The sequence below is a fragment of the Apodemus sylvaticus genome, chromosome 9 (genome assembly GCF_947179515.1).
Source record: "Apodemus sylvaticus chromosome 9, mApoSyl1.1, whole genome shotgun sequence".
NCBI lineage: Eukaryota > Metazoa > Chordata > Mammalia > Rodentia > Muridae > Apodemus > Apodemus sylvaticus.
Genome location: NC_067480.1, coordinates 30,907,319 through 30,922,442, shown reverse-complemented (window position 1 = coordinate 30,922,442; position 15,124 = coordinate 30,907,319). Strand labels below are relative to the sequence as shown.

Genomic DNA, 15,124 nt, shown 5'->3' with positions numbered 1-15,124 from the left:
TTCAAGAGCTGAACAGCAGTGGGAAAGCGGCGCTCGCAGGTCCCGGGAGTTCGAGCCACATTTATCGTTGGCTCATTAATCACCGTTCTCTTCTCTTCCTGTCCCATTTCTTTTTTTAAGGTGTGACAAAGAAAGCCTTTTTCCCCCTCCTGTGAAAACTCTTAAGTGGAAAGTGTAATACTGCACATTCCTCCTGCCAAAGAGTAGCAAAGCACTGGTTTTCTGAAGGCCAGGACTTTTTTTCTCAGAGCTTCCTGCTCATGACTGTGGGTGTTTTCTGTGGATAAGAATGGGAGTGGTCACACTCAGGAGTAACGGGACATCTCTATGATCTGCATATGGAATATTTCATGTCTGTTCTTAGGGCTTGGCAAGTGACTGAAACCCACTGAGAGAATTGGTAGATAGAGCGAAGTGGAATGCACTGGTCTTCAAACACGGTGCTGAAAACTTTGAGTATTGCTGCACTTAACTTTAAGGGATTGCTCTAAGAAACTGTTAAGAATTCATCAAGATCTATAAATTCTACCCTGGTGTGTCTCAGGGTACACTGCATGAGAGCCATCAGCACACGCTGGTCATGCACTGTTTAGCACACACTGTGTGCAGTAACACTCCACATTCCTCCAGCTCTGTCACACAGACCCCAAGCCACTGCCACCCAGTGGGAGACACTGGGCTGGTGAATGTAGGGTCTTCCTTCCATGCTACAAGTAGCTCCAGGGCCTTCTCAGTGCTCGTTTTAATGACTGCTGCCCCAGCTACCTTTTGATCTGGATTTCTTAGATTTTTTTTTTTTTATGTAATTGTTTCTAAGGTTACGCTAAGACCTAACAGTAAAATGTCAGAAACAGGTGTAGAAAACTGTGATGGTGATTAAAGACACCCTATCAAAGAGGAGTTGTAGAAGCCATGTATTGTTTTTTGAAACATTTTGCTGAAGAATGCAGATCAGCAGAGTAGATTATGTTTTGGAAGTGTTTTCTGTTTCAAAAATGTGAGCATGATATTGTTAGACTTGAGTGACATGAACAGTTGTGACTGATTGTCATCACTGTGGTTGTTTTCTTGTTTCTCTATACAGACTGTAAATCCAAATTAAAGTCTCCTGGGGCCCTGCAAATCCAGCCTCGGCCGCAAAGGGTGTTTCCTTAGCCTCCAGGCATGGATTTACTAGTAAAATTTCCCCTTTCAGAGCCCCTGTTCTGAGTGCCACACCCATTTTTTGGCTCTCTCTCAGCCTCCTTGCTTGGGGCAACTTTCTACATTTAGTTCCTTATCAGTAAAGTGGGATGGTAATTGTCTTCAGGCTGCAGCTTGTTGAGAGGTAACCTAGAAAATGCCACTACCATGTTAGTGTCTGTGTGTTGACATTTATGGGTCCTGGTGGAAGGGTTGATGGATGAAGCTCAGGCCAGTGAGCGCACAGAGGTTTTCTGGTAGCATATCAGTTGTGGGCTCCTTTGGAAATGATCTGCTAACAACTTTCTACATGTGGATGTTAAAGAGCTCTTGAAAAGAGGCCATACTTAGAAGTGGGGTCCCAAAGTGAGGAGCTGTGATCTGCCGTCTGGTGCATCCACTGCTCCAGAGGATTCCTTCACATGCATTTCCCCCATTTGTGCAGAATGACTCTTACTATACCCCATACATGAGCCTTTGCACCGTGTCTCACCAATGAGGGCCAGCCGTGGGATGATGGGAGCAGCATCGATGCCTTGGGTATTGTTTCCGTGTGGTACCATCTCTAAGTCTCCCAGGAGTCTTAGCCTACATAGGAACTGAACGCAGTGTACACCAGAATCCTTTCTGAGACTCAACGGTTCTTTGCTATGTCTTCTTTCTCATTTTGGCCTGGATTCTTTTTGCCACAACTCAAGAAAACCCCATGAACTTGATTAAACAAGAGGATGACTGTTGGCTCTGTATAATTAAGCTTGCCAGCGGAACTAGGGTTCCAGGTATTTCCGATATAATATGGTTGAGAGGCTCAAACAGACCCCACAGGTCTGGACCTCTACTCCATTATCTACCACTTGGCTCTACTGTATTGGTTATCTGCTGCTAAGTGACAAGTACTCTCAGACTAGGAGACACTCACTTGTCATATCCACTTCTATTACTCAGGAGCCTGGACATGCCTTATCCACATGTCAGGTTGTCTCACAGGGCTGTAGATCATGTGACAGTCAGCACTGATGTCTCGCATGGAGGCATGATTCAGAATGGATTGTCTTCCAGCCCTTGTGGCTTTCAGAAGAGTTTGCCTCCTCATGGATTGTTGGGCTGAGCCTCATTGTCAGTTGAAAGCAACTTTTAGTTTTTCATCTCTAGGATGGGTTCCAGTATACCAACTCCTTCCAAAGAAGAGTTTTCTGGTTAGTCGTATACTGCAGTCCGAGGGAACATAATTATGAAAGTGACAGCTGGGCAGTGGTGGCACATGCCTTTAATCCCAGCACTTGGGAGGCAGAGGAAGGTGGATTTCTGAGTTCGAGGCCAGCCTAGTCTACAGAGTTCCAGGACAGCCATGGCTGCACAGAGAGACCCTGTCTCGAAAAACAAACAAACAAAAAAGGAAAAAAAGTGACAGGTCTTATTCTGTTATTCTCTGGTCTCGTTCATGGGCAGAGTGAAGGGGTTATCAAGGGCTCAGGGCCAGAAACATTCATGCATAGAGTGAAGAGATGGGGATAAGGAATTAAGGAGACATGTCGAAGTCAGCCTACCTCACCTTCACTCTCAGAAGAGCCCTCACTAGAGAGACAGAGGTGACTATGAGCTCTCACCCTGCATCTTCACAAGACTACCAGTTCAAGCAGATAGAGCACTGGCATCCTCTCTGGCCCACTTAACCACAGAAGGACTGACTAGAAGGCGGTAGAGTATCTCTGCTACTGGTAAGAATACTGAAAGACCAGGGAGGAGAAACCTCCAGAGCTGGCACTTGTCCCAGTTGACCACTGATCTCGTCACTAGATTAACATTGTACATAAAGCATAGCTATCAGGCTGGCCAGTTGTAGGACACATGCCTGTGCTCTAGCTGCAGGAAGGGGGATAAGGGACACTGTTCCTCATGGCCCTCGAGAGGTGGGGCTGCTTCTTTGATTGACAGTGCTCTGATTTGAGCCCACACAGGGGATTATATTGCCTCCACCTTTAGTAGATGTCCAGTGTGGCAGGCAGCATTGCAGAAGCACATTCTGCTCTAATAGACAGCTTTCAGAACCTTATAACTTAGGGGTCTACATTCTTGTTTAACATTAACGGATACACCAATAAGGCTGTTAAGGACACATAATATGATATCGATGGATGGTATGCCTAGATCTCTGAGTCATATAATAGGATATTTCAATTTTCATAGTTAAAAGTTTTAATCATTCTTGATATAACTATAATCAGAATTTGCTTTTGCTGAAAATTTAGGCTAAACTTTTAGTTCAGTTTGCTTCTCAGGTTTTGGATAGATATGTGCATTTGGAGGTTTCTCAAACTACCCATGGTCACCCTCTTGTCCCTCGTGATTCTTGTATGTATGAGTAAGCTGCCTTATCAAATGAGTAAACTGACTTGTGTTTTCCTTGAAATGTATTTATTTTTATTCTGCGTCTCCTTATTCTTGGCCCCCATCTCGTCACTCCATGCATGAATGTCCCTGGCCCTAAGCTCTTGATAAGCCCTTCACTCTGCCTTGCATGTTTGTATGTGTACCACATGTTTGCAGTGCCCAGGGACCAGAAGAGAACATCGGGCGCCCTGGAACTAGAGATATAGCTGCTTGTGAGCCATTGTGTAAGCCCTTTAAACTGAACCTGCTGCACCTCTGTAAAAACAAAAATCCCCTTAACCACAGGGCCATTCCTCTAGCCTCTTACTAGATTCTCCAAAGAACTTGTAAATCTTTTGAAGTAAGCTCATGTTTCCTTACAGGCATTTGCCAAGTTATACCTACTCATGTAACAATACAATACATTCAATAAAACCAACTTAGCAGGAAAAGAAACAGATGTCATTTCTATGCAGTAATTTATGAAGTGTAGAGTCTTGGCAACTCTTAAAATATTTTAACTGGCCTAATATATCAGCTGATACCTATCCAGGGGAATTAGAATTTGGGGTTAAGATAACAATCTTTAATACATTAGAATCACCTTGGGTAAGTAGGGGTGGTAAAAACAACACCAAAAATGACAAACAAAACACCACCAAGGTCCAAGTTACTTGAGAAACCTCTTCATGAGGGTCACACATACAGCTAGAATTGAAAACCAGCAGATCAAGATGTGGACCTGAGAAAGACCACTTACCCACACATGTTACCGTGCGTGCAGTGGGAATGCAGAAATCATTGCCACCGCCCCATTGTTGGATCTGTCTCTGTTGCCCCATCATCTTGAACTCCCATTAATGGATGTCAGCTTCTTCCTGCAGCTGCAGCAAAACACAGGTACCAAAGGACCAGTCATTGCTCATTCTGAAAATCCCTTCAAAGGGCTGCGCTTATGAGAATATCATCTGTTGGCCTCATCTCAGTAGCACATGCGAAGATCAGGCTGTAAACAATCCTACTCTTTTTTTTTTTTTTTCATTTTACATTTACTTTCTGGAGGTGATGGGAAAAAGACTCAGTCATGTGGGCTCCAGAAGTGTTTCTGTCTGTAGTGAGAGCAGATGGGAGAACATGTCCTCGTGCCAAGCCGAGTTTACACTACCAGAGCACATTGTAGAAGTGATCACAGCCTCTTTCAGACATTCCCATACCCATGTGCGATTCAGTTACAGGGGGGCGTTTTCTGTATATCAGTTCAATATGTTGTAGCGTTACCAAGAATTCTAGGAATTTGGGCACGGTATATTCACATGAGAAATGCTTTAGAAGAAACATTTTTGAGGTCTCATGATTAAAGGTCATGAATTAAAATAAACATTTAATAAGCATATTCCAGGTCGTAAGCTAGTGTTTTCCATCGGGATGGTGGTTTTGGAAATGTACAGGGTTGTTTTTTAGCTGTCATAACAATTAGTAGAAGAGCCACTGGCATTTGTTGCAATGGGGCCAAAGGTACTATCTGTCTTACAGCTTGCAGGACAGCCCCTACCAGAATGGCCCCACGTGTGTGCATGCTTGTGCACACTTATTCCCCTTACACTTATATTCAGTTGAGAGACTTGTACAGGTAAAAAACCTGTTAATGTTTATTTTAGCCAAAACCTTGATTGTACTTTTTATGTAAACACAGAGAACTTTCTTGGCATAGTTTTAATATATAATGAGTCACAGTCTATTGGTGGAAGCCAAGGCAGGCACTTCAACTGGACAGGACCGTGGAGGCAGGAGCTGACACCGAGGCCATGGTGGAGTACTGATTACCAGCTGGCTTGCTCCTCTTGGCTCCCTCAGCTCGCTTTCTTATGGAACCCAGGACCGCCTGCCCAGGGATGGCTCCACCCACAATGGGTTGGACCCTTCCCCCACCACTAATTTAAAAAATGTCCTATAGGCTTGCCTACAGCCTAATCTTTGGGAAGCATTTTCTCAAAAAAAAAAAAAAAAAAAAAAAAATATATATATATATATATATATATATATATATATATAGCTAGTATACTACCTGTGAGTGCCAGCTCCCAATCCTACAGTGTCACTTAAATGACCCCGTGGAAAGGAAACTGTTTTCTTATACTTACAATTTACAGTTTCTGTGTCTGTCTGTCTTTCTACCTTTCCATTTATCTTTCTGCCCGCCCCAGTAGATTATAAGCTTCAGGAGACAGGGACTGTTTTATCTTGTTTATACGGTAGTCAGTCGATAAATATTTGAGTAAATGAATAATTTCTTATTGACCCAGTTTAAGGAATTAATCCTGTCACCTGGCATAGGCAGATGGAATTTCCAGCTAGGGAGTTTCCAAGCATCATCTGTGATCTTAGAAAGGCCTTTCTACCTTTGCAGGACTCCTATTTTAGTAGTCTTGTAGTTACCATACTAAACAATATATATTATGATTTTGTACATGTATGTTGATTTAGGTCAGCCTTTTGTTGCTGTGAGGAGACACCATGACCACAGCAACTTTTTTTTTTATTCGATATATTTTTTATTTACATTTCAAATGATTTCCCCTTTCCTGGCTCCCCACTCCCCGAAAGTCCCATAAGCCCTGTTCCCTCCCCCTGTTCTCCCATCCACCCCTTCCCACTTCCCAGTTTCTGGTTCTCAGTACTGCTGCACTGAGCCTTTCCAGAACCAGGGGCCACTCCTCTGTTCTTCTTGGACATCATTTGATATGTGGATTATGACTTGGGTAATCCAAGTTTCTAGGCTAATATCCACTTATCAGTGAGTCACAGCAACTCTTACAAAGGGAAATATTTAATTTGAGACTGGTTTACAGGTTCAGAGGTTCAGTCCATTATTCTCATGGTGGGAAGCATGGCAGCCCGCAAGCAGGCACTGTGCTAGAGAATGAGAGTTCTTCGTCTGGATAGGCAGACAGCAGGAAGAGAGAGACAGACAAGACATTGGGCCTGGTTTGAGCTTCTGAAACCTCAAAGCCCACCCCCGGTGACACACTTCTCCAGGAAGGCCACACCTCCTAATAGTGTCACTCCCTAGTGACCAGGCATTCAAACATGAGTGGGAAGGGGCCATTCCCATGCAAACTACATATATGTTATTCTTTCCTCATTTTCACCCATTGCTCCTCTAGTTCACCTTCCAAGTAGTCTCCCTTTGGCTCTCTGTAGACCCTTATCTCTATGCAGATCACATTTGATTGGCCCTTAGTCTGTTGCCAGTCCCACTTCTCCAGCCGGCACTGTGTTGAATAAAACAAAGCAGACAGCAGGGCCTGTGTAGCTCCCTCCTTTGGAAAACATCAAAAGGGAGCTACTGTATAGGTGAAGGTCATAGGGGGCCACAGTAAAGCTATTCACAGCCTAAGTTCTTCCCACATTCCATGGCCAAAAAATACATGCTGGTTAAGTGGTCAGGGAAGACATCAAGAACAGAAAATAGACCATTTGGGGACAGTTTATCTTGGAAAGAAACAGTAAAATATTCTCCTGTGTCATTAATATTCAGAACTGTCAGAAACCCTCACTGTCATGCCCAGGAGCTGCTAACCCGAGACCACTTATTCAGTTCCCTGAGCCCCAGAGCTTCTGATCAGCTCGATCCCCAGTTGGTGCTAATAGCTTTAACAGGAGGAATTATGTCAAGGACGGCAGGCCCCTTCCCTCAGCCCTTCCCTTACCATGTCCAGCACTGTGTCTTCATCAGCTCCTGTCCTCAGTGATGTCATCATCTCTACTCACGCCATGAGACAGCATCTTGACTAATAATATGCTTTTCCTGCTTGCTTGAGAACAACACACTGTAACTGTGGAGAGAATTTGCCGTTTAACAGGGGAGGACTTCTATAGCTTGTCATAGCTTTCAATCAGAGCTTCAGGTTTTGATACTTTAACAGAGGTGCATGAGAACAGGAGTGTTTTTACATAACAATTTAGCTCAGCCTTACACATGTCCTCTTACAGGGCAGCAATTAGTTTATGGAGATTTGCTGCAAAGGAAATAACACATTGGTACTAGTGCCTTCTGTATATCGACACAACCGAAGTCTGTAGTATCTTAATTTTGTTCAAAAGTCCCCTTTCCATCATCATTATTCTAGTAGGTCATATGTAATGTTATTGACCTGTCATCTTTTATTTTTTTCTTTCACATACCCAAGTAAATACATATCAACAAATATACAACAGCTACACATCTCAAAAATTAGCCATGGCTGGGATTTTACCTATTATTTTTAAATATCAAAAAGCACAGAAAACTGTAAGCAGGTTAAATAAAGCAAATGTAGAGCTAAAATGGTGGTGGTGTTGTGACCACATGCCCAGCATAAAGAGAAGATCTTCACAGGTGGAAGGAGAGACAGATTGTTTATGGAGGGGGTGGCTGTCTCCATTGATTAGCAGCAATAGTCGATCTTATATCAGGCATCAAGCAGACATTGCTAAAATAAAGAACTTTTAGGATGCCTGGACCCAAAGAAGATTGTTTTGTCTTGTTTTTTTCATTTTCAAACAATAGCTGAAAGAATTGCTTAAAGTTACATTTTGGCAAAGAGGGAAAGGGAACCTAGATGTGAATGATACCATTGCAGCAGCGACGGACCAAACAAAGAATCCAGACAATTAACTCAAGCACTTGTCATAATTGGCTGCCTTTTGCAGTGATTTGATTTCTGAGAAAATGTTTTATTCAGTTCGTTTTTGTTTTTTGTTTTTGTTTTTGTTTTGTTTTGGTTTGGTTTTTTTTGGTTACTATTGTTTTAATGCTTGCTTTTGAGACAAGGTCTCACTTTGTAGCCTAGGATGGTCTGAGACTCTTCTGTAACCCAGGCTAAACTCATGGAAGACCTCCTGTCTCCAGCTCTCGAGTGTGCGATCATAGCTATGAAGTAGTATCCCAGTGTTTTTCCAATTTATCATATAACCACCTTGGCATGACGCTAGCCTCTGAGATTCTTCTGCTTGTAATCAGTTACTTTCGCTCCAGGTTGGTGATGTCAATTTCCACATAGAACTGAGAACAAAGTAAGTAACATGAGGTCAGAAGTTCTTTTGAGGTCCCTAGTCACCAGGGAAATGCAAATCAAAATGACCCTAAGATTTCATTTCACACCCATCAGAATGGCTAAGGTCAAACACACAGCGACAGGACATGCTCTCCAGGATGTAGAGCAAGAGGAACACTCCTCCATTGCTGGTGGGAGCACTCCTCCATTGCTGGTGGGAGCACTCCCCCATTGCTGCTGGGAGCATTCCTCCATTGCTGCTGGGAGCACTTATTGCTGCTGAGAGTGCAAACTTGGACAACCACTCTGGAAATCAATCTGGCTGTTCCTCAGAAAAATTGAAATAGTTCTACCTGAAGCCCCAGCTATACCATTCCTGGGCATATATCCAAATGATTCTCCACTGTACCACAAGGACACAAGTTCCACTATGTTCATAGCCGTCTTAATTGTAATAGTCAGAAGGTAGAAACAACCCAGATGTCCCTCAACTGAAGAATAGATACAGAAAATGTGGTTCAATTATACAATTCAATACTATTCAGTTATTAAAAAAAAACAGGGACATCATGAATTTTGCAGGTAAATAGATAGAACTAGAAAATATCATCCTGAGTAAGGTAACTCAGACCCACAAGGACATGCATGACAGGAGCCTAGCATAACCATCCTCAGAGACTATCCAGCAGCTAATTGAAATAGATGCAGAGACCCTCAGCCAAACATTGGACAGAACTTAGGGACTATTATGGAAGAGTTGGGGATGGATTGTCTGTTCTCTCAAAGTCTGAGCAAAAATAAGCTTTCCCTTCCTTCAGTCGCTTCAGGCAGGAATTTTGTCTCAGCACCAAGGATAGTTAGTAACTAGGACAGTCATAACACTGTGCTTTCAGTGAGAAAGGGTATATCTGAAGATTCTCCTGTCTCCCTTCCCAAATTCCAAGGCTCTCTTCTTCTCCCAAAGGTAAGCTCCCAGCTCAGTCTCTTCCACTCAGGGTACCCCTGTCATCAAGTGAAAGGTGATGATATAGTGAATGGTTACAAGCTGCAACGAAGAGTCACAGTACTCCTTAAGACAAGCTACATTTCTTCCTCTGTGGGCAGTTTTCCCTTTTGAGTGTGGTGTGAGATTCCCAGGTCTGAGTAAGATGATAATCTCTTCTTTTGACTTTAACAATGAACACTTCCTTATAGCAGTGGAGTAATAACCACAGCTAATTTTCTTGTGGTAGGACCTTTGTGTCACTGCTCATGCTTGCTGGATGATGCGGTGTGGTCTTTCTATTTTAATTATATGAGAGCAATTAGATTATGACTTAAACTTCTGAAAACCCATTATAAAGATAAGGAATTCATTTTACTGTATTGTGCTCCAAACTGTAAATGAGATTTAAGATTAATTGTCTAATAGGTTGGATTTTAAATTGAAACCCTCTCTTATTTTATTTTCTATCTATATGATTCACCATGAAGCTCGGCTTAAAAGGCTTTCAAAATCACTGATTCTTTAGAATTAAGTTCTTTTCAGTTAAATTGAAATCATTTTTTTTTTTTTTTTTTTTTTTTGGAAATCAAAACTAGTTTCATTTTGTACGTTAAACTCCCACTTTCTCACTTCTAACTAGGTGGTTGTGTTGTTGGTGGTGGTGGCTGAGTAGAGAGTAAATGAACACGAACACAGGTGGGAGCATCCTAACAAGAAGTTCAGTTCTTCCTGACCTTCTCACAACGTGGAAAACACATGACGAATCCCATATTTTTATCAGGTCGTAAATACCATGGGGATCCTTGATAAAAATGAGAGCCCTCTTAGCCAATGAGTGTAGCTGGGTGTGTGTTACAATGAGGGAGAAGGAACAGCCCTGAGGGCAGGCAATGGACGGAGGGAGTTCATGGTTTCTGACAGAGGTGCAGTTACACGTGAACTAGAGGTCCCCGGGAGTGTTTGCATGTGGGGAGATGAGTGGTGGGTCCTGAGGCTGAAGGGCAGAGATGGCCAAGGCAAGAACTGCAGTGTGCTTGGTGTTCTGTACGGAAGCCAGAGGATGCCGGGAAGGCAATAAGGGGGACTTGCTTGCTGGGCAACTGCTACTTGTGGGATTCATTGGCGAGGAAGCTCCAGGTGGCACATGAGCTGAGTTGCTTTGGCTTGTTCAGCGTGTATTTATCTGGTACTCACCTTTATCCAGCGGTGAGCTTTTCCACACAAGTGTTGTCAGGAACTCATACAGCACACATAGCTAGGGTAGGAAGGAGCAGAAAGGCTTCAGTGGGTGTGCCGTCTCACAAGATGGAGCTTACCAACTACATGGAAGTGAGACCCAAGGAAAGGCCAGTTTAAGGCGAAGGGGTATGTGCACATTTGTGCGTGTTCAGATGGTTCCAGACAGCTGGCAAACTCAGCCATCTCAGTAGTAGAATGCTCAGTTCAGGAAATCCTCAGGAATTTTAAATGTGGGCTGAGAGAAACATAGTCCCCAGCCCACGACCAACCTGGAAGTACCACAGGCCTCTAAAAGTACTACTGCCTTGATGGAGATATGCATCTGAAAATACATTTTATCTTATAAGTGATAGCCAGATTTAATGTGGTAATCCCACAGAGAGTAGAGTACCAGCCAACACCCGACCCATCTTTTAAGCTTGCAGTCTTTTTTGTTGTTGTCTTTGCAGAATGGCAGGAAAATCTTTATGAAACTAGATGTGGTGGCACATGGGGGCATCTGTCCTGAGTTTTGGTGGCCAGTTCCTCTACCAGTCAGTCAGGCATGAACATGCAACTGTCTGCTGTGCTGGGGACACAGATAGACACTGTCCCTCCCAATGGCTGGGCGGTCCAGACTTAATTCTGAGCAGAGAAAACTGATTTCTTCTGATTTCTCTGCTCAGAGAAGAACTGGAAATCATTTAATGGCTTGTCTTGACAGAAGACTTCCACAGTGGAGACACAAGTAGATTTAAAGAAGGACATTGCAGCTTAAATGTGTGACATTAGTAGTCACTGTCCTGTTTGTTTGCCCCCCCCCCTTTTAAGGTAGGAAATGTTCTTTGGGCTGAGTTAAACGCTGCTCAGCATAAGAGGCTTGGTGTGGGACAGAGCGTGCAGACTGTGACTAACTGACACACACTGGGCTAATGAGAAGACAGAATATCTCTAATCAGCAGCAGAGCAAAGACTCACAAAGGCTCTCTTCCCTCCTAGGACTTCCTTTGCTGGGCATCTGGCTGGCATTCTCGTTGGACTGATGTACACACAGGGGCCTCTGAAGAAAGTCATGGACTCATGTGCAGGTACAGAACAAAGCGCCTCTGCCCTGCCACCAGGTGGATGCTCATCTTCCCTCTAATGTGCACATAAGCAGCCTCAGGATTCCTTGTGGCTTATTCTAGAAATGTCCTAACATACTGAGATGTCTCTTTAAACCAAGAGATAACAAAACTTTGGCCATCAGTATCCTGCATTGCTCCACGAGTGAGAATGGAACCCCAAGTTTCTATCCTAAGGTATTCTTAAGGAGCCAGTGCTGGTGTATAGAGTTATACCTTCACCCCTGATGTGTTCTCAGAAAACCACAGTTTTCTTCAAAGCATTACTTGATAGTAACATATTTGTCTATAATATTTCTTGAGTTAATAGGCTGCCTGGCAAGGTTACAGAAAGAAACCAAGTCTAGACTGAAGTAGAGGGCCAGTCATTTGAAAAGTACTGAATGCCCACCAGGCCCTTGGTGGGCAAGGTGTTCCATTCACAGGAGGCCAAGCCATGTCATTGATCTCTTGAGATTTGGACCATGCCTTTTATTTTCCTTACCTTTTTTCTTTGTTTTCTACCCCACTAAATTGATATTCAATGAAAATATTTTATTTAGTAGTGAATGCATTCAGACCCTTTTATAAAATAAAATACTGTACTGATTTTGATTTGCAAGGCAACTATTCTGCAAACACTTGTTTTATAGGCCATGTGCATTCTAATACTTCATCTTTTATTCATGGGAAATCTTGGTAGACTATTTTACCTTTTCTTGAACCATAAATAATTTGTTTTCACAGTTTGTGCCGATGACTGTTGTTCTTGAGAACCATATGATATTCACGGCATTTGAAAGCTTTCTGGGTACTGCCCCGCAGCCTTTATTGGCAGGTTGTGCCCACTTTGGGGTGGCTTTTACAGGCTGGGCTGCATCTACACAGATTTCCATTTCCACACATTTGCCTGTTACTGTAGCCTGTGTGAGCTTGAGGAGGCAACGGAGCCGCCTTTGCTGACAGGGCCCCACACTATGCTGTTCTCCACACAGTTTGACAGTGCCTCCTCAGCAATGAATACTGATAAAGGGGGAGGTGCATTGTCTTGATCCACTTTCCTGCATTTTTAGGTTTAGTGATTCTTGAAACTTTCTGTGGATAAACTACAAAATTTAGACACGTGGTTGGCTTAATTTTCAAAATGGATTTTTTCCCCCACAATTATAACATTAATTTTATTTTTTGCCTTAGGGCCATAGCTGTTTTCTGTGCAGGTGTTTTTACATCAAACTTTTTTTTTTAAGGGACACAAAAGAAAATTAAGTTTGAAAAACAGCCTGTAAATTGTTTTCTGGTGAAAGCAGAAAAGGGATCTGTAGTGAGCCTAGAACTAAAGTAACCCAGGAACTTGTAGAAAATGACCAAGAATGTGTAATTTGCTGCTTTATACTTCTGAAAGAAGCTTGTCATCCTGATGGTATGCCCAGGCCTCTCTGTCTGGTTTACCTGTGACAGAGACTGTCCCTTAGGAAGGGTAGGGATATGGTTCTCTTAATATCCCTGTTAGCAGAAGGCTTTTTCCCACCACAGCAACTCTGGTTTTACAATGGCTTCCAAGTCCAAGCCTGGTGCCCTGCAGAAGCTGAAGTCACTTAGGACCTTTAAGGAACCCTGATGCATGTAAATTAGGGTTTTAACACCCCTCCCCTCACTCCACCAAGGTTTCTTAAAGGTTTGGCTGTAAACAAATTCAAGTTTGCTTTACCAGTTGTTTAAAATTCATTTGAAGTGACCCTGGGCTTTCTCATGAAGAACTGCATGACTGTTGGGAGATTAACTGTTAAAGCATGATGACCTCTATTTAAATGTTGGTTTCCTTCATGTTTAGGCATTTTTGTCTCCAATGCTGTGCCTTCAGGACAGCAGTACCACTTTAATAATGCAGGTAAGTTCATGTCGTTCACTTTGTTTTCACTCGTTTTAAAAACTATACATTTAGGGGCATGCAGCTGCCTAAAGCTGCATTTGTTTTAAATGCAGTAGAGCTTACATGGCAGACAACTGTACCCGACTCTTCTGGGAAGCCGGATGGGGTGTTGGTAAACCAGGGTACATCAGATGGCATGTTAAGGAAGATTAGGGAAGACAGTAACTCTGCCATGGTCCAATTGTCTGATCGGTGTAAGGCCTCTTTTGTACAATAGGTCCATATTACCCCCAATTCTCCAAGAGTCCCACTGGCAGAGTGTGAGGATCCGTCACAGGGTTACAGATTCCCAACTATCCCATCTCCACATTCAGGAAGGCTCTAGCTTGCCCTGACATGCCAAGATGGGCTTTAATAGCATTTAACTTAAAGAACAGAATATATTTTTCAGGATTTCTTTACAAAAAATGGAAAGGACTTCCTGTCCATACTTAAGACTTGCTTTCAGCTACAACCTGTCTATTCCAGCCTGGGAAAATACATCAGCTTTAAAACAAAAGTTTGTTTAGCTGACAACTGAATTCAAGAACACTGTCTTGACTCCAGCCCAGTTCTGGTGATGTTCTTCTTTGACAGAAGAGTCCTGTAACAGCACATGGTATTTCATTGGCCAGAGACAGGAACAAATGCGATTTCATGTGTGTGTATATGTATCGTAAATCCAGTAGGATTGGATGGTGAGCTACATACTCTGCAAAGGTCCTGTTTCCACACAGCTCAGCCAGATTAATCATGTAGCTTCTTTATGCCGATTATGCCTATAACTGAAGATTCAGCTCCTGCATGAAAGGAGAACACGAGTACTGTGGGTGGTTGGGTGGGTGGTTCAGTAACAGGGGCTGGGTAACTCAATGCAATAGGCTGAATGTGTCTCCCTTCAGAGGCTTATGTTGAAGCCCTAGCCCCTACCCTGACAGTATTTAGAAGTGGGTCCTTTAGTATGAAATAAAATCCCCACAGGGCAATGCCCCTGTTATTTGTCCACATTAGAAGGACTCTAGGAAACTCCCTTGACACTGGCACTTGGAGTATACAGTTGGAGTATTCAGCAGCCTGGGAGAGAATTCTCAGCAGAGTTGAAGCTGACATCTTAACTTGGATGACTGCAGCATGTTGTAACCAGACTTTTGGCTGCTTTATTGGGTTCTTTTATCTTTAATACTCGTCTTTACCCATATCCCATCCAACCCCCCAAAACTAGGTAGGAGAGAAAGAAGGTTAGAGGTAAAGGTAAAGGGAGCACCAATCTCATTAGGCTGATTAGGAGTCGAATCAGAATATCCAGTTTCTTCTTCTCTTC

The 15,124-nt window shown here is 43.0% G+C and overlaps 1 protein-coding gene across 2 annotated transcripts in view; it reads left to right on the top strand.

The window, feature by feature from the left end:
- Positions 1 to 15,124, top strand: part of Rhbdd1 (rhomboid domain containing 1) — a 1,230,872-nt gene that overhangs the window by 1,155,607 nt on the left and 60,141 nt on the right. For both annotated transcript variants that reach the window (XM_052192139.1, XM_052192138.1), the window contains exons 4-5: positions 11,791 to 11,879; positions 13,726 to 13,782. In XM_052192139.1, coding sequence (XP_052048099.1) covers positions 11,791 to 11,879; positions 13,726 to 13,782 — 146 coding nt within the window. The remainder of the gene's footprint in view (positions 1 to 11,790; positions 11,880 to 13,725; positions 13,783 to 15,124) is intronic.